This window comes from Crinia signifera, chromosome 4 (genome assembly GCF_055691185.1).
Source record: "Crinia signifera chromosome 4, ASM5569118v1, whole genome shotgun sequence".
Classification (NCBI taxonomy): domain Eukaryota; kingdom Metazoa; phylum Chordata; class Amphibia; order Anura; family Myobatrachidae; genus Crinia; species Crinia signifera.
This window is the reverse complement of record NC_139220.1, coordinates 127,746,443-127,770,292: the sequence shown is the minus strand read 5'-3', so window position 1 is coordinate 127,770,292 and position 23,850 is coordinate 127,746,443. Positions and strand designations below refer to the sequence as shown.

At 42.3% G+C, this 23,850-nt stretch overlaps 1 protein-coding gene across 1 annotated transcript in view; it reads right to left on the bottom strand.

Annotated features, from left to right (window-relative positions):
- LOC146074398 (plexin-C1-like) overlaps positions 1–23,850 on the bottom strand; it is a 95,087-nt gene that overhangs the window by 6,000 nt on the left and 65,237 nt on the right. The window contains exons 23-29 of the mRNA XM_083182407.1: positions 23,119–23,222; positions 19,381–19,435; positions 17,940–17,971; positions 16,040–16,147; positions 14,172–14,335; positions 11,424–11,571; positions 1,096–1,236 (exon numbers count right to left, since the gene is read on the bottom strand). Of these exons, the coding sequence (XP_083038533.1) occupies positions 1,096–1,236; positions 11,424–11,571; positions 14,172–14,335; positions 16,040–16,147; positions 17,940–17,971; positions 19,381–19,435; positions 23,119–23,222 (752 nt within the window). The remainder of the gene's footprint in view (positions 1–1,095; positions 1,237–11,423; positions 11,572–14,171; positions 14,336–16,039; positions 16,148–17,939; positions 17,972–19,380; positions 19,436–23,118; positions 23,223–23,850) is intronic.

The window sequence follows — 23,850 nt, the reverse complement described above, 5'->3', positions numbered from 1 at the left end:
ACTTACTGTACATAGATTTGCCCAATTGCGTCAATCACACAATTGTAAGGAAAATAGGTGTTTTTTCATACTTTACTATCCAAGTGGTTATATAGTTAGATTATAATAGTGGTGAGTGAAGGGGTACACTTATACAGTGCCCATGTGGACGTATGTTGACATAGACACCAAAAACATGAAAAACTCATGTCAACCTTTTTCCATGTCAACCTATTGCTTGTAGTGACATAAGGCATGTTGACCTTTATTGGTTGTCGACATATGGCCTGTCGATCTATTGACTGTTGACAATCTTAATGTCGACCCTATGACCCATACCCTTCAATGATTGGCAAAACATCAAGCAATGAATAAAATATGTCCACAGCTTTTAATTAAGTTTGGCTTAATCTTAAGGGGTGGATATAAAAGGCAACTGCTCCCAATGGCCATGTATACCTTCAGTCCTAACTAAAGTCTAATATCACATCTACTTTGCACAATCAACCACCCAATTGTCTTGTTGACAATCTTTGTAATAACCCAAAAGCATGTGGCGAGTACCTCTTTAAAGCTGGGTACACACTAGATGTTTTTTTGGAAGATTCCTCCTTCAATGGTAAATCATAACGATAAATTGTGCAAATCACCCAGTGTGTACGCACTATTGCACGCTCCTCATCGGTGTGACTGTTATGAGGCACAGTCTAATGGCCATGAGGGGAAGCAGCGGTCTACCTGCTCTGGACTGGCCGGAAATGGGAATGAAATAGAGCAAATGACACACTTTAAAGGTCTTGTTACCCTACTTATTGAACTACCCTCGTAATTATGGTATACGCCAAGATGATCGACATGGAAAACAGCAGTATAAAAATTCCCCTGGTAAAATGTGCCCCATCTGCAACCCGGCAGCACCTGGCAGAAATCCATAGTGTAATCAGTCCCGCAGAACAATTGTGCACTACCTTGATATAAAATGCTAAAGTTTCTCACCCTACCAACCACCTTTCTGTAACAACATACTATCACTGAAGCATCATTATGTGACAAAATAATTGCTAATCTGCTTGTAGGCATGTGTGTTACATATCAAAATGTACATTTATAAAATACCTTTGATTCTAAAGTCAAGAACTCAGTCAACTCTGCAGAAGACAATGGAGTTGCATCTCGGATTTCTTTATAGTAAGCTTTCACCTCCTCTTTATACTGTGGGATTTCTTTTGCATAAAGAAGCTTGTTAGTTGGAGCGGACTGTGAATGGAGAAGCAAACAATTCTTATTAATCAGATATGATAAAGCTGTGTGTATTCAGTGCTCATATCAAAGGCATGACATAAACAACGTAACTCTGTATTTAAAGACTTTTCATGGAATTTCAACAGACTTTAACCCCTTCCTGACAGAGCCAGTTTTTGCGTTCCTGACAGAGCCCTTTTTTTCAAATCTGACATGTATCACTTAAGTGGGGATAACTTTTTTTTGCTTTTACTTATCCCAGTGATTTTGAGATTGTTTTTTCGTGACACATTGTACTTCAAATTAGTGGTAAATTTGGGTCGATACAGTCTGTGTTTTTTTGTGAAAAATACCAAAATGTCGTAAAAAAATGGAAAATTTAGCAATTTGCAAAATGTTAAATTTTCTGCTTGTGAGACAAATAATCATACCACTCAAAATAGTTAATAACTAACATAGACCATATGTCTACTTTATGTTTCCATCATTATTTCAACTTCCTTTTAATTTTTTTGGACACTAGGAGGCTTACAATATGAATAGCAAATTCTCAAATTTTCAAGAAAATTTCAAACACTGATTTTTTTAGGGACCAGTTCAGTTCTGATGTGACTTTGAGGGACTTGTATGTGAGACACCCCCATAAATGATACCATTTCAAAAACTGCACCCCTCACAGTATTCAAAACAGCATTTTGGAAGTTTGTTAACCCTTTAGGTGTTTCACAGGAATTAAAACAAAGTGTAGGTGAAATTTCAAAATTTCATTTTTTTTGCAGATTTGCAATTTTAATACATTTTTCTAAGGAACACAGTAGATTTTACTAGAGAAATGTGACTAAAAATTGATTCCCCCAATTCTTTTGTTTTCATAAATATCCTATATGTGGCCCTAGTGTGCACGTTGACCAAACCACAGGCTTCATAATAGAAGGAGCACCTACTTGATTTTGGAGCCTCCTTTTTATGAGATTATTTTTTAGGCACCATGTAGGTTTCTAGGCACCATAAGATGCTAAAATTTAGGAACCCCCCCACAAGTGACCCCATTTTGCAAACTACACCCCTCAGGGAATTCATCTAGGGGTATAGTGTACATTTCAAACCCCCAGGGGTTTCACCAATTGTGGTACAACTGGGCAGTGAAAATGAAAAATTAAATTTTTTACACAAAAATGCAGTTCTGGCTCAAAATTTTTCATTTTCAGAAGGTATGAAGGAGAAAAAGCACCCCAAAATCTGTGCCCCAATTTCTCCCGAGTACGGCAATGCCTCACATGTGACCAAAAAATACCATTTGGGTGCATGGCAGGACTCAGAAAGGAAGGAGTGATTTTTGGATTTTGCAGCTCAGATTCTGGTGGAATGTTGGTGGGTGCTATGTTGCATTAGCAAGACCCCCCAAGCACCAATACAGTGGAACCCCCCCACAAGTGACCCCATTTTGCAAACTACACCCCTCAGGGAATTCATCTAGGGGTATAGTGTACATTTCAAACCCCCAGGGGTTTCACCAATTTTGATACAACTGGGCAGTGAAAATGAAAAATTTAATTTTTTTACACAAAAATGCAGTTCTGGCTCAAAATTTTTCATTTTCAGAAGGTATGAAGGAGAAAAAGCACCCCAAAATCTGTGCCCCAATTTCTCCCGAGTACGGAAATGCCTCACATGTGACCAAAAAATACCATTTGGGTGCATGGCAGGACTCAGAAGGGAAGGAGTGATTTTTGGATTTTGCAGCTCAGATTCTGGTGGAATTTTGGTGGGTGCTATGTCGCATTAGCAAGACCCCCCAAGCACCAATACAGTGGAACCCCCCCACAAGTGACCCCATTTTGCAAACTACACCCCTCAGGGAATTCATCTAGGGGTATAGTGTACATTTCAAACCCCCAGGGGTTTCACCAATTTTGATACAACTGGGCTGTGCAAATGCAAAATTACATTTTTTACACAAAAATGCAGTTCTGGCTCAAAATTTTTCATTTTCACAAGGAATGAAGGAGACAAAGCACCCCAAAATCTGTGCCCCAATTTCTCCCGAGTACGGCAATGCCTCACATGTGACCAAAAAATACCATTTGGGTGCATGGCAGGACTCAGAAGGGAAGGAGTGATTTTTGGATTTTGCAGCTCAGATTCTGGTGGAATTTTGGTGGGTGCTATGTCGCATTACCAAGACCCCCCAAGCACCAATACAGTGGAACCCCCCCACAAGTGACCCCATTTTGCAAACTACACCCCTCAGGGAATTCATCTAGGGGTATAGTGTACATTTCAAACCCCCAGGGGTTTCACCAATTTTGATACAACTGGGCAGTGAAAATGAAAAATTACATTTTTTTACACAAAAATGCAGTTCTGGCTCAAAATTTTTCATTTTCAGAAGGTATGAAGGAGAAAAAGCACCCCAAAATCTGTGCCCCAATTTCTCCCGAGTACGGCAATGCCTCACATGTGACCAAAAAATACCATTTGGGTGCATGGCAGGACTCAGAAGGGAAGGAGTGATTTTTGGATTTTGCAGCTCAGATTCTGGTGGAATTTTGGTGGGTGCTATGTCGCATTAGCAAGACCCCCCAAGCACCAATACAGTGGAACCCCCCCACAAGTGACCCCATTTTGCAAACTACACCCCTCAGGGAATTCATCTAGGGGTATAGTGTACATTTCAAACCCCCAGGGGTTTCACCAATTTTGATACAACTGGGCAGTGAAAATGAAAAATTACATTTTTTTACACAAAAATGCAGTTCTGGCTCAAAATTTTTCATTTTCAGAAGGTATGAAGGAGAAAAAGCACCCCAAAATCTGTGCCCCAATTTCTCCCGAGTACGGCAATGCCTCATGTGTGACCAAAAAGTGGCAGGACTCAGAAGGGAAGGAGTGATATTTGGATTTTGCAGCACAAATTCTGGTGGAATGTTGGTGGGTGCTATGTCGCATTAGCAAGACCCCCAAAGCACCAATACAGTGGAACCACACCACAAGTGACCCCATTTTGCAAACTACACCCCTCAGGGAATTCATCTAGGGGTATAGTGTACATTTCAAACCCCCAGGGGTTTCACCAATTTTGATACAACTGGGCAGTGAAAATGAAAAATTACATTTTTTTACACAAAAATGCAGTTCTGGCTCAAAATTTTTCATTTTCAGAAGGTATGAAGGAGAAAAAGCACCCCAAAATCTGTGCCCCAATTTCTCCCGAGTACGGCAATGCCTCATGTGTGACCAAAAAGTGGCAGGACTCAGAAGGGAAGGAGTGATATTTGGATTTTGCAGCACAAATTCTGGTGGAATGTTGGTGGGTGCTATGTCGCATTAGCAAGACCCCCAAAGCACCAATACAGTGGAACCACCCCACAAGTGACCCCATTTTGCAAACTACACCCCTCAGGGAATTCATCTAGGGGTATAGTGTACATTTCAAACCCCCAGGGGTTTCACCAATTTTGATACAACTGGGCAGTGAAAATGAAAAATTACATTTTTTTACACAAAAATGCAGTTCTGGCTCAAAATTTTTCATTTTCAGAAGGTATGAAGGAGAAAAAGCACCCCAAAATCTGTGCCCCAATTTCTCCCGAGTATGGCAATGCCTCATATGTGACCAAAAAATACCAGTTGGGTGCATGGCAGGACTCAGAAGGGAAGGAGTGATTTTTGGATTTTGCAGCTCAGATTCTGGTGGAATGTTGGTGGGTGCTATGTGGCATTAGCAAGACCCCCGAAGCACGGTGAAATGATGAACCTAATAATCCATAGATGTGTGGTATATTTTAAAACACTCCTTTATACATAGGCCGGGTTTGTCGGGGCAAGTTTCACAGTGGAAAATAGTTTCCTTTCTTATTCCCTTTTTATAGCAAACTTTGCACCTTTTTTGTGTCCTGCCCTTTCTTGCAGTGGAGGGGATTTCGTTCGGAAAATGCTGCCCTGGTACAATACGGGGGCCAGTACTAGAAGTACTGGGGCCCTCTGCCTGCTGGTTCCCAAATATTAGGCCCTTTATGACTTCCTCTTGAAAGTGCATAAATGTCCCCCTCTGGCCGGTAGAACGGAATAGCACGTAAGCAATATACAGTGCCATCTGGATGATATACACGGCCAGCTTCTTGTACCAGATTTTTGTTTTCCGCAGGGCACTGTACGGCTTCAGTACCTGATCTGAAAGATCCACTCCGCCCATGTACCTATTGTAATCCAGGATACAATTAGGTTTTGAGGTGTGGGTACTGGTACCTCGTCCAGGGACGGAGGTGGTACTGTCTCCGTGAATTGTTGTCAGTATAAGGACATCCCTCTTGTCCTTATATTTGACCAACAACATATTTTCGGTGCATATTCCCCTGCTTTCACCCCTTCTCATTACTTGGGCAATGTGCGTTTTTGGGAGGCCTCTTTGGTTCTTGCGCACAGTACCGCAAGCTGCTGTACCTCTTGAACCAAGGGCCTTAAACAGGGGGATGCTAGTGTAAAAGTTATCCACATAGAGGTGATAACCTTTATCCAGGAAGGGGTGCACTAAATCCCAGACAATTTTTCCACTAACACCTACGAGGGAGGGGGGGCATTCTGGCGGTTCAATTCTTGAATCCTTCCCTTCATATACCCTAAACCTGTGAGTGTACCCTGAGGTGCTTTCACACAGCTTATACATTTTTATGCCATACCTTGCCCTCTTACTGGGAAGGTACTGGCGGAATTTAACCCTTCCTTTAAAATGTATAAGGGACTCGTCTATGCAAATGAATTTATCTGGGATGTACATCTCTTCAAATTTGGCACTGAAATGATCAATGACCGGCCTGACTTTGAATAGCCGGTCAAAGGTGGGATCATCTCTGGGTGGGCACTGTGCATTATCGTTGTAATGCAAAAATTTAAGGATCGTCTCAAATCGAGCCCGGGGCATGGCCATACGGTAAAATGGGGTGCTGTACAGAACATCTGTACTCCAATATTGCCTAATTTCTGGCTTTTTTACTATGCCCATATGAAACACCAGACCCCAAAACGTCATCATCTCTACTGCATCTACAGGGGTCCACCTAGCAAATGATGACGTGGGGTTTTGAGCAATAAACTGCTGGGCATATAAATTAGTTTGGTCCACCATTAAATTTATAAAATCATCAGAGAAAAATAATTTGAAAAAGTCAATTTCTCTGAGACCTGTGGAATCAAATTGGATTCCTGGCATGGCCAAAAACTCAGGAACCTGGGGCTCAAAATTGTCTGGTGGTGGGGTCCATACGAGATCAATTATTGGGGGGGGGGTCTCAGCTGCTCTACGGGGGCGTCTTTGAGGGGGTCCCTCATCACCAGAGGAGGAAGAGGAGCTTAAGACGAATCCTTCAAATTCCCCGCTTGCATCACTGGCTGTGTCAGAGTCAGAGGCAAGCATGGCATATGCCTCCTCCGCTGAATACATTCTTCTGGATGACTGGGATGACATTTGGGATGACATTTGGGATGCCATTTTTATTTTTGTGTTACTGGTAGTGAAATGTTTCAACACGTGTATAGTGTAGGGGGGGGTACAAACTTTATTTCAACCCGGGGGGTATGTAGTGTGTAGTGTGTATGTAGTGCAGAAAAAAAAATACTTTATACAAAAAAAAAAAAAATTGAAGGGGTTAAAAAAAAAAAAATTGAAGGGGTTAAAAAAAAAAAAATTGAAGGGGTTAAAAAAAAAAAAAAGGTCCTGCGCCAAAAATTGAGCACAGATGTTGGTCAGTAACGTCCGTCACTGAACAGCGCTCAAAGGCAACAGGAATTTGATCAAAAAAAAAAAAAATAGATCAACCCTGTGCCGAAAAAGCTGATCAGTGATGTACGTCACTGATCAGCGCACAGTGGCCACAGGCAGTGGTGCAAGTAGAATTTTTTTCTTGGTGGTACTGATAGCATCCACCAAAAATGGGCATGGTCATGTGTCATCAGGGGGCGTGGTCACACAAAGCTACAGGAGTGACTAAATGACAATAGAGGCGTGGACACAGGAGACAGGGAATGAGAAACAGGGAATGACTGGGTTGGCTCTTGCTTGGGGGAGAGACAGGCAGCTTGTGCTTACAATAGTGGAGCCTGCTCTTCATGCTGTCGGCGCTGCTGATGCCTGTCAGTGTGACAGGCTAAATCAGCAGTAGCCGGTAGCTGCATACAGCACCAATCATAACGCTGGGTGGGCGGGCTGTGGATGCATTATATTTAGACTTAAAATGAAAATAGAAATGACAGTGGATCAGGGGTAAGTGGTACTGCGTACCTGCAACATATTTCTTACAGGTACTCCGTACCATGCCGTACCCCCTTACTTGCAACACTGGCCACAGGACACCCACAAAATCACAGTGTGTGTAAAAAAAAAATTAAAAAAAGACCCCACAGCACCCACAAAAAAAAAAAGGTGATCAGTGATGCGACACTGATTACCAGTGAGGGGCAGCAGGTGCACAACCTTTGGTGCAACTGACAGTGCAACTGGCAGCAACTGACAGGTATATATAAAAAAAAAAAACCTCTGCACCCCCAAAAAGTTGCTGATCACCTCAGATATAGTGATCAGCACAAAAGGCGGGGGCAGCAGACACAAAATTTAGCACTCTCTATCACTCTCTGTCACTATCTCTCTCTATCTCTCTATCTCTCACTATCTATCACTCTATGACACTGCAGCAGCAGCACTGACAGTTATATATATGAAAAATAACCCCTGCACCCCCAAAAAGTTGCTGGGGGTGCACAAAAGGGGGGCAGCAGACACAAAATATAGCAGTCTCTTTTACTCTCTGTCACTATCTCTCTCTATCTCTCTATCTCTCACTATCTATCACTCTATGACACTGCAGCAGCAGCACTGACAGGTATATATATATATATATATAAAAAAAACCCTGCGCCCCCAAAAAGTTGCTGATCAGTTAATTTATACTGATCAGCACAAAAGGGGGGGCAGCAGTCAGTTATATAAAAAATATATAGCACAATCTGTCACTATCTCTCTATCTCTCTCTATCTCTCTCTCTCTATCTCTCTCTATCTCTCTATCTATAACTCTATTACACTGCAGCAGCACAAAATATAGCACTCTCTGTCACTAGGCCTCTCTATCTCTCTCTATCTCTCTCTCTCTATCTCTCTATCTAATAACTCGCAGCAGCACAACACAGCACAACACAGCACAGGATGTCACAAGAAGAAGCAAGATCCAGGCAGTGATCAGGTAAGTATTTAGCAAGGTTCTGGTCAGTATATGGCGGCAGCTGGGCACGGTGACCGCACTGCACGCAATTCCAGACCGGAATGGCGTCTGCAGTGCAGTCACCGTTAGTTTAAACCCCCCTCCATGGCTGTGATTGGTCCGTCGGTCCGACGAACCAATCACGGCCTTTGGGGGCGGGCGGGGTGAGGTGGGGTGACACCAGTGTCACCCTTACACCCCGCGGTGATTGGTGCTGTACTTTACAGCACCAATCACCTCCGATCCCGTGTCACCGGCGAACGTTATTCGCCGGTGACACAGAAAACGCTGTGAATGGCTGTTCACACTGAACAGCCAATCACAGCGATCGCCGACGGGGGGGCGGCATCGCAGCCCCCCTGGGCATGCAGGGACATGTCTGCTGTCAGGGACAGCAGACATCGTCCCTCTGTCACTGCGTCTCTAGACGCAGTGACAGTTTGAAGTCATGACGTATATATACGTCATGTGTCGGGAAGTACTTCCCGGCCATGACGTATATATACGTCAAATGTCGGGAAGGGGTTAATCTCTTGTTAAACAACACAGTCCCCGTACTGCAAATGCACAGTACAGGTCCGGGTCATGAACAAAGAACCAAACATTGATACCTTGCACTTTATGCTTCAGATCCAACAAGATCGGAATTAGGCCCTAGACTTACTGCATTTCTATTTGAACTTACAGGAATAAAAATGAGAGAGAAGTTAGGAAAGCAAATTTATTTTGAAAACTGGGAGAGCTCTCACTGTACTCATAAACCTCCCACTGGCAGTCACTGTGTAGGTGATTCAGTGCTCAGTGTTTGACATTTAACTATATTAAACTAAAGTATTATAATAACTTACAATTGTTCTCACTACTAGTCACCCTTCTTTGTTTTATTCTTGGGTGACCTCATTGAGATTTCCCCCCGTACACTTGCATGTGAATGGATGTGGGAAGGGGAAACAGGGTCGCATAGATGTACACAAGACACAATAAGCCGCACAGGTGTACACAAGGCCGCACAGTTGTACTCAAGGTAGCACAGTTGTACATAAGGCAGCACAGATGTACACAAGGTCACATAGATGTACATAAGACAGCACAGATGTACATAAGACCAGTTCCAGACATTATTTTTCCCAAAGCTCAGGCTCTGATAGCAGCACATTGGAAGCTGAGACCCCACCATTATCAGATGGGACACCATCTTCGAATCTAACTATGGGGGGAAACAACCATTGTGGTTTTACAGTATATGTATGATATAGTGTTGGTGGAAGTTTCATCACGCCAACCATCGCAGGCTCAGCAAGCAGTCTGGTGGCCATGTTTTCAGTTAGTTATGCTTGAGTAAAGGGACATTCTGCAGTACTCAGGCATCTTGTCTAGTGTTCTTTAAACACATGAATATACAATTTGAAGATTAGCTGACATGACTCAATAAACTGCTGTTTTTAATGAAACTGTTGAAAATTCTTGAATGAAGCTTCGTAAATAATTGTGAGTCTACTGCAATGACAGGTTCTCTGACAAAGACTGTATAGATTTACACTTTGATGAATTTACTTGTGCTGAAACATTTGACAATTTCGACCACAGGCGCTAAGAAGAGGTGAGAAAGGGAACATCTCACCGCTCCCAAACATTTTTACTGTCAATGTACTGAGTTTCAGTTTGCAGTGTAGCTGCCATCTAGGTTTACCACGGAAAGTGTGCCTGTAGTCCCTGGATGGAGGTAATCCCCTTTACATTTGTTCCACATCCTCCCTCCTCACAGCCTCTCCCTGACATGCTCCTGTACCCTCCTCTTCCTAATGTGTGGCTAGTAATTATGGGATGGCCTAATCAAGGACCAGCCCTGAACCCTTCTCACCTCCCACTGTAGATGTTCCTTCCTGTCCTTTTCCCCTTCCCTTCACCCATTCTCTCTCCCCCTTTGACCCTAATGCCCCTTCTTGTGGCCGCTCCAACTCCTTCCCCTCGTGACCCCAACCCGCATTTCCCACCAGGTTCAACCTAAAATCTACACTGTAATAGGGAGGAGCCAAGTTTCATTACTCTTCATGCACATCATCAGCCAGGGTGGGAGCTATGAGTGGATCCTGTATCTGTCTACATGAAGGTACTATATGCCACTCACATATTACATTTATGTATTAGATGCATTTTTATTAAACACATTTTGTGGCAAAATATATTTTTCCCTTGGATATATTTTCCAGATTCCAATAGTAGCCTATGGGCTACATATTGCATAATTTATTGGGGCAGGGAACTTCCAGATACTTTCCCAATAGCAGCCAATCTCACTACATTCAGCATCTGTGTCACACTGTCACCCGCCTAGTGGCCTACTGCTACATTCAGCATCTGTGTCACACTGTCACCCACCCAGTGACCTACTGCTACATTCAGCATCTGTGTCACACTGTCACCCGAATAGTGGCCTACTGCTACATTCAGCATCTGTGTCACACTGTCACCCGCCTAGTGGCCTACTGCTACATTCAGCATCTGTGTCACACTGTCACCTGCCCAGTGGCCTACTGCTACATTCAGCATCTGTGTCACACTGTCAACATGTGTGTATACATCTTGCTAAAAAAAGAAACGTGCATGTATGACTTTATAGTGGCTGGTGGAGGTTGCATTAGCCAAAAACCACTGGCTGATGAAGTAGGCTGCTGGTCATGTTACTTTTATTCCATTAAAGCCACACTGCAGTACTCTGGCATCCCATAGTGTATTATTCATTCCCCCTAATCTACAATGTTACCCTATACGTCTATATTATTATTGCAACAATAATTTTACCATATAAACTACGGCATATATAAAAGAAAACGCAGGTATTGACATCAAGTAAATGGCTGAGAATTCACTTCGCATGGATTAGACAATGTTAATTTTCAATAAACATTTGTATTTGTTGCATTCACATGATTTGTATATGTTACTGTACCTTTCCTAGCTGCTGTTCTGCAAGGGAAAAACTGTCCATAAAGGCCTGCGTAATCACTGACAGACAGCTGTCCAACAGAGGGGTCTTCTTAATGTCCAGGACAAATTGTGGATTTTTCAGTATGTTAACCCAAAAGCGCAGGGGAAGGCTATGTAAAAGATAGTAGATAATAGATAAGTAAAACATCCACAGGGCTTTGATCTTAGGGGGCGATTCAGGTTGGCTCGCAGAAATGCGCATTCGGTCGGGGACCGATGTTGCAGGTCTGCGCATGCATATCGGCAAAAATCTGCATATGCAGACCCGCATATCACATTCACCGCAGCATTCGCATGGGTAGAGTAGGGTAGGGAGGGGGTGTACATCGGCCTGGAGCAGGGGAATGACCAGTGTTTTATGGGCATCCCCATGGAAACGCTGGGTGTTCCCCTGGGGACACAGACGGGCCGATGCCTGCTCGGGGTGGCCAACTGACGTCATAGGACGGGAGCCTCCCACCCTGTCTTCGTCCAGGCGCTCGTAAATAAAAGTCAGCCTAGACTATCAAATGATTTTTCCCCATACACTCGCATGCGAATGGGTGTGTGAGCATACAGATCCATTCACATGCAAATGCATTCGTTCGCACAGGGAACACAATGCCACATAGATGTACACAAGGCATAATAGGCCGCACAGATGTACACAAGGCTGCACAGTTGTACATAAGGCCGCACAGATGTACACAAGGTCGCATAGATGCATATAAAACAGCACAGATGCAGATTAGGCCGCATAGATGTACATAAGACAGCATAGATGTACACAAGGCTGCATAGATGTACATAAGACAGCATAGATGCACATAAGACAGCATAGATGTACACAAGGCTGCATAGATGTACATAAGACAGCATAGATGCACATAAGACAGCATAGATGTACACAAGGCTGCATAGATGTACATAAAACAGCATAGATGCACATAAGACAGCATAGATACACATAAGACAGCATAGATGCACATAAGACAGCATAGATGCACATAAGACAGCATAGATGTACACAAGGCTGCATAGATGTACATAAAACAGCATAGATGCACATAAGACAGCATAGATGTACACAAGGCTGCATAGATGTACACAAGGCTGCATAGATGCACATAAGACAGCATAGATATACACAAGGCTGCATAGATGTACATAAGACAGCATAGATGTACACAAGGCTGCATAGATGTACATAAGACAGCATAGATGTACACAAGGCTGCATAGATGTACATAAGACAGTATAGATGCACATAAGACAGCATAGATGTACACAAGGCTGCATAGATGTACATAAGACATCATAGATGTACATAAGACAGCATAGATGTACACAAGACAGCATAGATGCACACAAGACAGCATAGATGTACACAAGGCTGCATAGATGTACATAAGACAGCATAGATGTACACAAGGCTGCATAGATGTACATAAGACAGCATAGATGCACATAAGACAGCATAGATGCACATAAGACAGCATAGATGCACATAAGACAGCATAGATGTACACAAGGCTGCATAGATGTACATAAGACAGCATAGATGTACATAAGACAGCAAAGATGTACACAAGGCTGCATAGATGTACATAAGACAGCATAGATGTACACAAGAGAGCATAGATGTACATAAGAGAGCATAGATGTACATAAGACAGCATAGATGTACACAAGGCTGCATAGATGTACATAAGACAGCATAGATGCACATAAGACAGCATAGATGTACACAAGGCTGCATAGATGTACATAAGACAGCATAGATGTACATAAGACAGCATAGATGCACACAAGACAGCATAGATGTACACAAGGCTGCATAGATGTACATAAGACAGCATAGATGTACACAAGGCTGCATAGATGTACATAAGACAGCATAGATGTACACAAGAGAGCATAGATGTACATAAGACAGCATAGATGTACACAAGGCTGCATATATGCACATAAGACAGCATAGATGTACACAAGGCTGCATAGATGTAGATAAGACAGCATAGATGTACACAAGGCTGCACAGATGTACACAAGGCTGCACAGATGTACATAAGACAGCATAGATGCACATAAGACAGCATAGATGTACACAAGGCTGCATAGATGTACATAAGACAGCATAGATGCACATAAGACAGCATAGATGTACACAAGGCTGCATAGATGTACATAAGACAGCATAGATGTACATAAGACAGCATAGATGCACACAAGACAGCATAGATGTACACAAGGCTGCATAGATGTACATAAGACAGCATAGATGTACACAAGGCTGCATAGATGTACATAAGACAGCATAGATGTACATAAGACAGCATAGATGTACACAAGGCTGCATAGCTGTACATAAGACAGCATAGATTTACACAAGGGTGCATAGATGTACATAAGACAGCATAGATGTACACAAGGCTGCATAGATGTACATAAGACAGCATAGGTGTACATAAGACAGCATAGGTGTACATAAGACAGCATAGATGTACATAAGACAGCATAAATGTACACAAGGCTGCATAGATGTACACAAGGATGCATAGATGTACACAGGGCTGCATAGATGTACACAAGACAGCATAGATGCACACAAATTATAATGCTTCATGTTTCCATAACTTTTCTACTTTAGAACATTCCTTCATGCTAGATTTTACTTACATTTACCACTTTATTTGTGTGCATGTACAGTAAGGAATGAAAGTGCAATTACCTATTTGTTTTCCAAATGTGCAACACATCCGGATCTGTAATTTTCTTTATCTCTCCTTGGGTGTCCAAGAAATCAAAAAAATATTTGACAGCCACTGGGGGTTTATTGTGCGAGAGCGTCCAAATGCTTCGAAACAGTTTTTCAACTGCAGAATGTACAGCAACCTGTAACAGGTCATTTGGTTATGCAGGAAATAGAACCAATGCACAGAATGTCACACTTGTCACATACTTGCCTACTTTTGAAAACTAGTTTCGGGGAGATTATAGTTGGTAGAATAATTTTGCACAGCACCTCATTGAGGGGGTTGTCATGCTCCACCCAAAGGGCGTGGCTAGTTCCATATATAGAGAGATTGTGAAAAGAGATTGTGAACGTGGCACCTAGAAGCGTGGGTGTGTACTGCTACATCTGAGAGGAATCTTTTAAATTGACTTATATCCAAATGTAGATGAGCCTCAAAGCAGTTAGTAAGAGCTACTATACTTGGTAAAGTGCTGGAAAATGGTGCTGATAATTCAATGTAAATGTATCTATATCTCATTCCTTTTTTCCCAAAAGATGTAACAGTGTAATGTGGGCTAGGGGAAATGAGGGAGATTGCTAGATGAGGGAGAGAGGGAGATTGCTGTTATTTCAGGGAGTCTCCTGCAGAATGCAGGAGGGTAGGTAACTACAGTATGCACTTGTGGCCCATACCCAGCACAGATAAGGACTATGAAACGGTATATACAGTATTTTGAGGGAGGATTTCATAATGTTACCCCGAGTTCACATTAAAACAAACATTACTATTCGAAATACAAGATGCTCTAACACATCTACAGTAAATACAATGTATGTAAGAACAAGCAGAATGAATACAGATACAAACATATTATCCTTCTCATACTGCAAGGAAACAATATCAGGCAGATAACTAAAGTAGTTTAACCCTTTGAGTTCCCCTGGGGACACAGGCGGGCCGATGTTTAATTTAAACATTTAAACCAGACTGTTTGAATTACAAAACAAAATTTGGACTGCAAATTAAGGTTTGTCCAGCACTTCAGCAAGTACGGAAAATGCAGCACCCATAAAACTCCATGATCACTATCATCTATATAATGACAAGTGATTACAGCCAAAACATCTACATTATAACTAGAGGGTATCATCCCACATTCTGCCAACTTCCAAGTGTAATGAGACAAACTGGTGGTCATTATAGCCCCGCAGCCTGTGCAGGGTCATTTGTTGCAAATTGTTTTCCTCCTCCAAACTCCCCCCCCCCCCCCCCCCCCATAGGACTGTCTATTGCAGCTTATTGTAACACGCCTATTCTCAGCTTCTTTCCAACATCAAACATTTGGGGACCCTGTGTTGGCATTCCCTAATAAAAAGTACATTGTAAAATACATCACATCCTTAAAGTTAGCTACATGAGCATGGTGCTCTCTTTGGTATGTCCAGCATAGGACAAGAGAAAATTCGTAGGCCCATAACAAAAGTTTGTAAGGGCCCCCTATTTAGCGACTTATGGTGATAAATGTATGCAAAACATATTACTTAGACAGCAAAGATGGGCCCCCTTCATCTCTGGGCCCCATAGCAGCTGCACCCCTTGCACCTATGGTAGTTACGCCCTTGCCACTGCGCATGTGTGATTTCCATATTGCACATGTGCAGTGCAGGGTCCGGCTGCGAGCACATCCATTTGCAGCCCTGCACAGGGCGGCGGGGCAGAGTTAACCTGCTCGCTGGGCACCAAACACATGCAGCCCAGCGAGTGGTCTGAATCGGGCCCAATATTCTGTATCATTATTCTGGCCTTTCCCAACATGAAAATATCAATATTTGTTTTTAGAAATTCCTTGTATTATAAATACCTTGGTAGAAAGCAGTTTTGTTAGATACAATTCCTTTACTTTAAACTTTTGTTTGCCTTTATTTTCCATGTTTTGCAGATCTCCAATATCTTCATACTCCAGTGATTCCTAAATAATAATAAATAAATAAAAGTATGTATATATGTATGTATGTATGTATGTATGTATGTATGTATGTATGTATGTATGTATGTATGTATGTATACAAAATAAAGAGTCATACAGCCATTCTACAATACAGCTTTAGATCAAACTTTCTGAACAAGCAGCTGGAACATCCTTCTCTTAAGGGCCATACACTCGGGGCACTTTTAGCCCCATTTCTAAGCGGCCTGACTAGATCACTTAGAAATGGAGCACAGATCACTGCAGCTATGGGACCACACATCTCTATCACCCACAGGGGAAAACAGTGCTTGCGCTGGCTCTCCTGCTAGATCACAGGGTTTTGCCTATAAACAATAGGCAAAACCCCGCTCAGCACACAGCATTGAGGGGTGTATCACTACTGCCGCGCAATGTGCTGAGCGATCGTGCTTATGCCTGTCGCTCAGCACGGAGGCCGGCCTCGTCCTGTGTGTACGGGGCTTTAGTTTTAATATCAAACTAACTTGAGGACCTTTGTGTGTGCCCTGTTACACAATTATTATTACTCAATGTGTACTAACATGAGTCTGCCTTCAATGCAACATTCTAGGCACCGAGAGGAGGGGAAGCAGGTACTATTTACTGGGGCCCAGACTTGTTGGAGAGGGCCCAGATCCACTCCTCCCTAATCCTCTCTGTATGCTGGAGGGGAGTTTATGCAATCAAAGTAATCCTTTCTTAAACATTTTTCAAATATTGCTAATCATTGCAACCTCATTTTATTTCAGAAATATATCATGAGTGATATGAGGCCTGTAGATTTAATATATTATGATTTGTCTTCAGATGTAACCTTTGACTGTAGCATACTGTATGCACCTGGTCATCATCATCAATGTGCAATGACAGTGTAAAGCGCAATGGAATATGCTGTGCTATATTAGAATCTGTAGAGAAATAATAAATAAATAATACTAGATACAATAGAGACTTATCCAGGTCTGCATGGACTCATTTGCAAGAATAGTTTTCCATGTACTACCTAGCAAATGTAGATGTGATACTGAGCCTCAATTTTTCAAGAATAAATACTACTCCAACCACTCTAAATCAGGCCTGGGCAAAATAGGTCCCACTTACTGTATTCAGTGTGCCTGGCAATTCAGACTTGCTCACCAAGTGGTGGCCAGTAGGCATGGGGGCCTCGCACTGTGCAGCAATGCATGCCCATAACAGCATTTTGCTGTGCAGTCGGCAGTGCATAGTAATGCAATAGGCCCCACCTACCAACTTCTGTTATTGGTCCATCTCATCTGGTTGCCAGGACTGCTCGAATCACTCACTTTGCACTACAATAGAAAGGTAGCCCAGCCAGATGCATAGCAACAGCTCCCAATCTAGGTGCAGGAGGGAATGAAAATACAAAAACAAGAGCAATAATGATAATTCCGAGCTGCTGGTCTACTACTGATCTTCTGGACTACTGTCAAGCTAATTTGCATAGGAGTTTAGTTGTCCCATTGTGCATCTCCTCCTTTAATAATTATGGTAGTAAAAGAGATCAAAAGCAGAGGAAATCTCAAATGAATATACACTTTTAGACCTTTGGAACATCATTGCTCCTGCCTTTGTTGGCTCTGCATGTATAATACACAAGATGCATCCAGCACTCCCCACAACACGAAGGGAAATATTGCCCCCCAATGTGGCCTTGTGAGTAGTAGCCTTAATGTGCAATCTCAAAATTTTTAATCTGATTTAAATATGTGATTGTGCAACACAGAATAGAATTTATAACATTACATCTACTTACCAAATGTACATAATCATTGGAATATTCAGTGTCTGAAAAACATGTATATTCAGTATTAAGTACAATATGACACAGATACAACAGTAAGGTAAATATCTTAGGCTTTCTCGGCTTCCATTAGCCTAACCCCTTACTGCTTTCATGTCACATTGCTGAAGATGATACATTGCAAGAATGGCAAATTTGTAAAATGGACAGTACCTGTTATTAGACTATACACTATACTATTAGATTCTAGATAGCCTTTTTAAGAAGGTGTTGAGTTGAAGACTTTGTATAATGCTCATGAACATCAACCCTGCAGCACATAGATATGAAAGTAAAACAAGAGTTTCCAAAATGCAGAAAAAATGTAAACTTGAGATTAGGGATGGCCATCGGTGTGGTCACCATAAATGGTTGCCATCAATGGTGATATAGAAAGCGGCCATCAATGGTAGCATCCTATTGTATATAATGAATGACCATAGATCAAGTTTCACCAATTGATAGTCATCCCTTTTCTTTGACTATGGGCCAATGAGAACCTGGGGAAGGGGCAACACTGATGTCAGGAGTCCCAGCACCATGGGGAAATATATATAGTGGTTGTTGGGATTGCCATGGCACAAACGGAGACTGGCACATCCAAGTAAAAAGTTTTAATGTGGATAAGAATATCTCATATCTCATAAAAAGTGTGTGTTGTACCAAACCATTACAATCGTGATAGGTGAGACATTGCCTCAGGGGAGATGTTCGGGAGTGGGAAAGTGCATCTAGAATAAACAAATGGGAATGTGTCTTACTGTAACGTAGTGACTCCTGGGCTACACAATGTTGAACGTTAAAGGCTAAATATGCGTCAATATCTTATGATGGTGATAATAAAAAAGAATATTCAAAAATGCTATGCACTAAGGATGCCTAAATGTTTGACAATATATTTCCAAAAAATTCTACTTGTAAACTTGGATCAGAGTGCTAATGAAAATATGTCCTTTCGGAGATCTGGCACCTGTCTTCTGAAGGCAGAAGTCTGGTCCTGCTTAACCAGCGGACCAGAATCAGGCCCATTGTGTATAACACAGTAGTAACAAGAATAAACATGTGCCTGTAGTTACTAACAGAACAAATACAACCAGCTAGCTCATAACCATAGACATTTATTTTGATCTAATTTCATTTACAAGCTGTTGGAAGAACTCATTTGTTTCTGTGCACCCACAGCTGTGTATTCATGTACGGCTTACTACAGTGGACATTTACAGTATGTGCTTATTTTATTTTATTTTTTGTCATTTTAAAACACTGTAGAACGTTAACAGTTAACAAATGTAACAAGGTGCAACAAATTCTAGGTACTTCCCTTTAAATACAAAACAAGCGTTTTAATTTTTATGAAGGATAACTTTTTACTATACATATGTAGCCTCAATTTTATTTTTCTTCAGAAGATTACCTTGTAAACTACAGTTTTTTTTGGGAATGACTTTGATTGTCGCTCCATTCTCAATCTGGAAAATATTTCAACAGTGTAAAAATCAAACAGTGAAAGGCTGACAACCACAAGCACAGCTCCAGCAAATTACGGGCAGTTCATTTGTTTTGTTTCTAAAGGTGGAGTAATCCTAATATGGATATCTGTTATCCAAATAATTCCGAAAACCATAGTTTCCTGAATGTACTTATTTATTCTTTTGCTAAAAGCACTACTGGAGACATCTGTAACTAGCACTACTGGAGACATCTGTAACTGGCACTACTGGAGACATCTGTAACTGGCACTACTGGAGACATCTGTAACTAGCACTACTGGGGACATCTGCAAGTGGCACTACTGGGGACATGATCTGTAACTGGCACTAAATATGTGCAAGAAAATGATTGCTAAACATTCAAATTCAGTGTTTTATGTTTTGTAACCTTGTTTCATGCACATATAAAATATATTTGTGTGTAATTCATATTTTTGATGTGTTTATACAACATAAATGCATTTTGTTTTCACACCTGGGTCCAGTGGCGTAACTATAAATTTTGCTCCCCCCTGCCAAAAAGTTTGCGACCCCCCCCCCCGCGCTCCTCTCCAGCGTGTTTCCCCAGCGTGTGTCGTGATGACATCTCATGCATAACAGAAAAGTTGAAGCAGGAGAGAGGCAGAGAGACCAGCAGACACTGCTGCTTCCCCTGGCTCCGATGTGTCCCAAGCCGCCCCAGCACGCCCGTCCGCCTGCCCACCCATCGACCTGCCCATCCTGTACACAGTAGCTAATAGCTGGCTCTGTATACAGTCAATTGAATCAGTGGGGGGATTTGTCATCTCTCTCATGGCCACGCCCGTGCTGTGGCTGACTCGCCTCCGATGCACAGCCAGCAAGCAGCGGCAGGCAGCAGCATGTCAGTGCATCAAACGGGTGCCGGCGATCACACAGACCCCGCTGCCGCTTGCTCCCTCAAGTGACAGCTGGGGCTGCCTTACAGTAGTTACGCCACTGCCTGGGTCCTGTCCTCAAAATACCTAACTGAAATACTGTATAGCAAAATTTTGAAATACAGAATAATCCATTAAAGAAAATGCTTCTGGTCCTGAGCATTTTGGATAAGAGATACTCAACCTGTACTATGGTTGTTTTTTTGTTTTTTTCCTTTACTTTCAAATCTTCCATGTAATGAAAGTAGTTATACTGAATTATCATCTTGTAGCAATTTGGACCCACAGACCTTAAGCAGCCATAATCTCAGGCTAACCCCAGGAACAAATACAACCTAGTGGCTAAGGCGGTACTTGTTTCCTAGAACGGCCACAATCGGGAGTAATCGTGTACCTTAACTTAAGGTACACGATGAACGCGATGGACCCGATTTCCTTTGAAATCAGGTCCATTTTACCGGCAAAGGCAAAATCGCGTTGATCGCGTCGGTCGCGTGCATTAACATGGCACGCAACGCGACGACGCGATGGACCCGATTTTGCCATAGGGTTCAATATTAAAATATTTTTAACATTGTAATCGCGTTCGTCACATCGGTCTTGTGCCATTATAATGGCACAAGATGCGATGGACGCGATTAAGCACATTTTACATAGCTAACAATGGGAAATGGGCCAATAATCCCCCCCCCCATTGTGAGCGGCACCCCACGATTGACGCCAACCCAAAGCGTGGCGAGCGTAGCGAGCCCGCGAGGGGACAGCGGTACGCCTCCTCCGACCTTTTCATACCCCTACTATGTACGTCGCGTGGAGTTGAGAATATAACACTTTATATTCTCAACTCCACGCCGACGTGGATAGCAGGGGTATGAAAAGGTTGGAGGACGCGTACCATCGCCCATCGCGGGGGCGCTACGCTCGCCACGCTTCGGGTTGGCGTCAATCGTGGGGTGCCGTTCACAATGGGGCCATTTGAGCCATCAGGTGGTGTAAAATAGGGTCCCAGGGACCCTATTCACATTTGATTCAATGTAAAAATCGGGTCCATCGCGTCGGTCGCATCGCATGCGATTTGGTCGCATGCGATGCGATCGACGTGATTTTTCCGACCCGATCAAAATCGGTGTGGCCGTTCTAGGAAACAAGTACCGCTAAGGCTTTTCTAACAGTATGCAATGGAATAAACTGCAAATGTGGGGGTATTACTTTCAACTGTGTCCCATCAACGCCTGCTGTAAGGGACTATGACTGCTTTGAGACTACAATGGCAGAATGCTCTAAGATGGCAACAGGATTGGACTCATGTACAGTGCACTTGCTGAATTACCCCTATAGTGTATTCCTGCAAACTACATTGCCCGCTTAAATATTAATCTCTAAATGCATAGTGTGATGGGACTGTAGTTAGTTTTTGATATAGGTATTTTGTAAGTACGCTTTATAGATCTGTAGGTGTTTGTTAGATTAGATAAGGGATATCGTCCTAGATATAATTTAGTCCTGTATACATTATAAGGTTTTAATGAAATTCAGTTGTTATTGTTACTATTTGTTGTCTTTGTACGTTTGTTATACACTAAGGGCCTTATTCTAGTTCACTCTTTCTGACAAAATCCTTCTTAGATGGACAAAACCATGTGCACTGCAGGGGGGCAGCTGTAAAACATGCAGAGAGAATTAGATTTGGGTGAGTTATTTTGTTAAATACTGGCTGCTTTATTTTTACACTGCAATATAGATCTCACTTTGAAGTAAAACCCCACCCAAATCTAATTCTCTCTGCACAAGTAACATCTGCCCCACCTGCAGTGCACATGGTTTTGTCCATCTAAGAAGGATTTTGTCATAAATTGAAGAAACCTTACTTATTCCATTCTTTTAAGTAAGATGCCCCATCTTAATTTTCTGGTACTTACATAAGAGAAAGTTAAACCAATTTTTAATTACATTTTATTTTTTCTCATTGCTGTTGCTGTCTGAAATATCTGAGTGTGGCATATTTATAATGGACATCTTGGTGTGGGCCTTATGTATAATTGGCATCTCTGTGTGGTCCTTACATATAATGGGCATCTCTGTGGGCCATATGTATAATGGGAATCTCTGTGTGTGGCATATGTATAATGGGCATCCCGGTGTGGGGCATATGTATAATGGGCAGCTTGGTTCTGTGGGCCATATGTATAATGGGTATCTTGGTGTGGGCCATATGTATAATGGACATTAAGGTGTTTGGCATAACATGTAATGGACATTACGGTGTGTGGCATCATGTATAATGGGCACTACTATGAGGAGGAAATATTACATAATGTAACGGGCAGGAATCAAGGTCTTTCTTGTGGTGGCCAATTCTCGACGTGCAGGTTGCAAAACTGCGGTATAAGGTAGTCTTTTCTTGCAATGCTGTGCCCCTTGCAGTGAGGCTACACCCCTGTTTTTTGGGTGCGCGCCTAAGGCGCGCGCATATTCTCCACTTGCTGCTGGGGATTGTTATGTTACTGGCACTGTTGGGAGGAATTGTATGGTTTTTTTTATGTAATGCCCCACCCCTTTTGTAGCTCCTCCAACATCACCGCCCACTTTCTGCCCCCGCCCACAGTTCCTGAACCTATTTTCCTTCAAAAATAGCACTGTCTGTAGCACTGTACTAGTGACTACTACCAACCCCATTGTGAAAGCTACTATAAAATACATTTACAGTACATGATCCCCCTTTGCTGATGCAAAGAGGTTTACAAACACAAGGCACAAAACCATTACCTTATAATGTCTTATAGTGTTTAACTTTTTCAAACCATTCTCCAGTATGATAGTGGAGTCATCTGTGTCCGATAGTTCCTTATGTGTCTGACCATGATGAAGTTCTTAAAAATGCAGAAAAATATATAGATATTTAAAAATATAATCTGCATGCAAAAAAGATAGTTTAGCATGAACAAATAATAATTGTTCTGAGGAAAACATTTGGTTTAGACGTGTTTTGCCAAGCACTAGAATCTTCTGTCTGGTTGTAAAAGCAAAGAGCTTATTAATGCAGGCTTTATGCAACCACTGTTGTACACAATCATCATGCATTATATAATGTATTAATTATACCCCTTTTCCACAGCCACAATAATCCAGCTAGTGGCTCACTGGAAAAAGGACCCAGAAAAATAGTCCGGGTCCAGTGGCCCAGCAATCCAACACAGGTAGCGAGCAGGGTTGGACACAGAAAGGATACAGAAATATGGGGGCAATGTAAACGGGTGACCTGGGTTATCCCACCTTAGTCCAGTTATAAGCATAGGGAGAGTCGGAACACAGATGCTTGAAAGTGATGTCATCTCTAAACATCAGCAGAGGGAAGAATACTGCACACTTATACATTTTGCCAACCCAGGAATAACCTGGGTCGAAGGGTAAGTGTGAACGGCATCTAATGTGGGCTGGAACAATGGAGCAGATGTATTAAGCCTGATAAAGTGATAAAGCAGTGATAAAGTGGAAGGT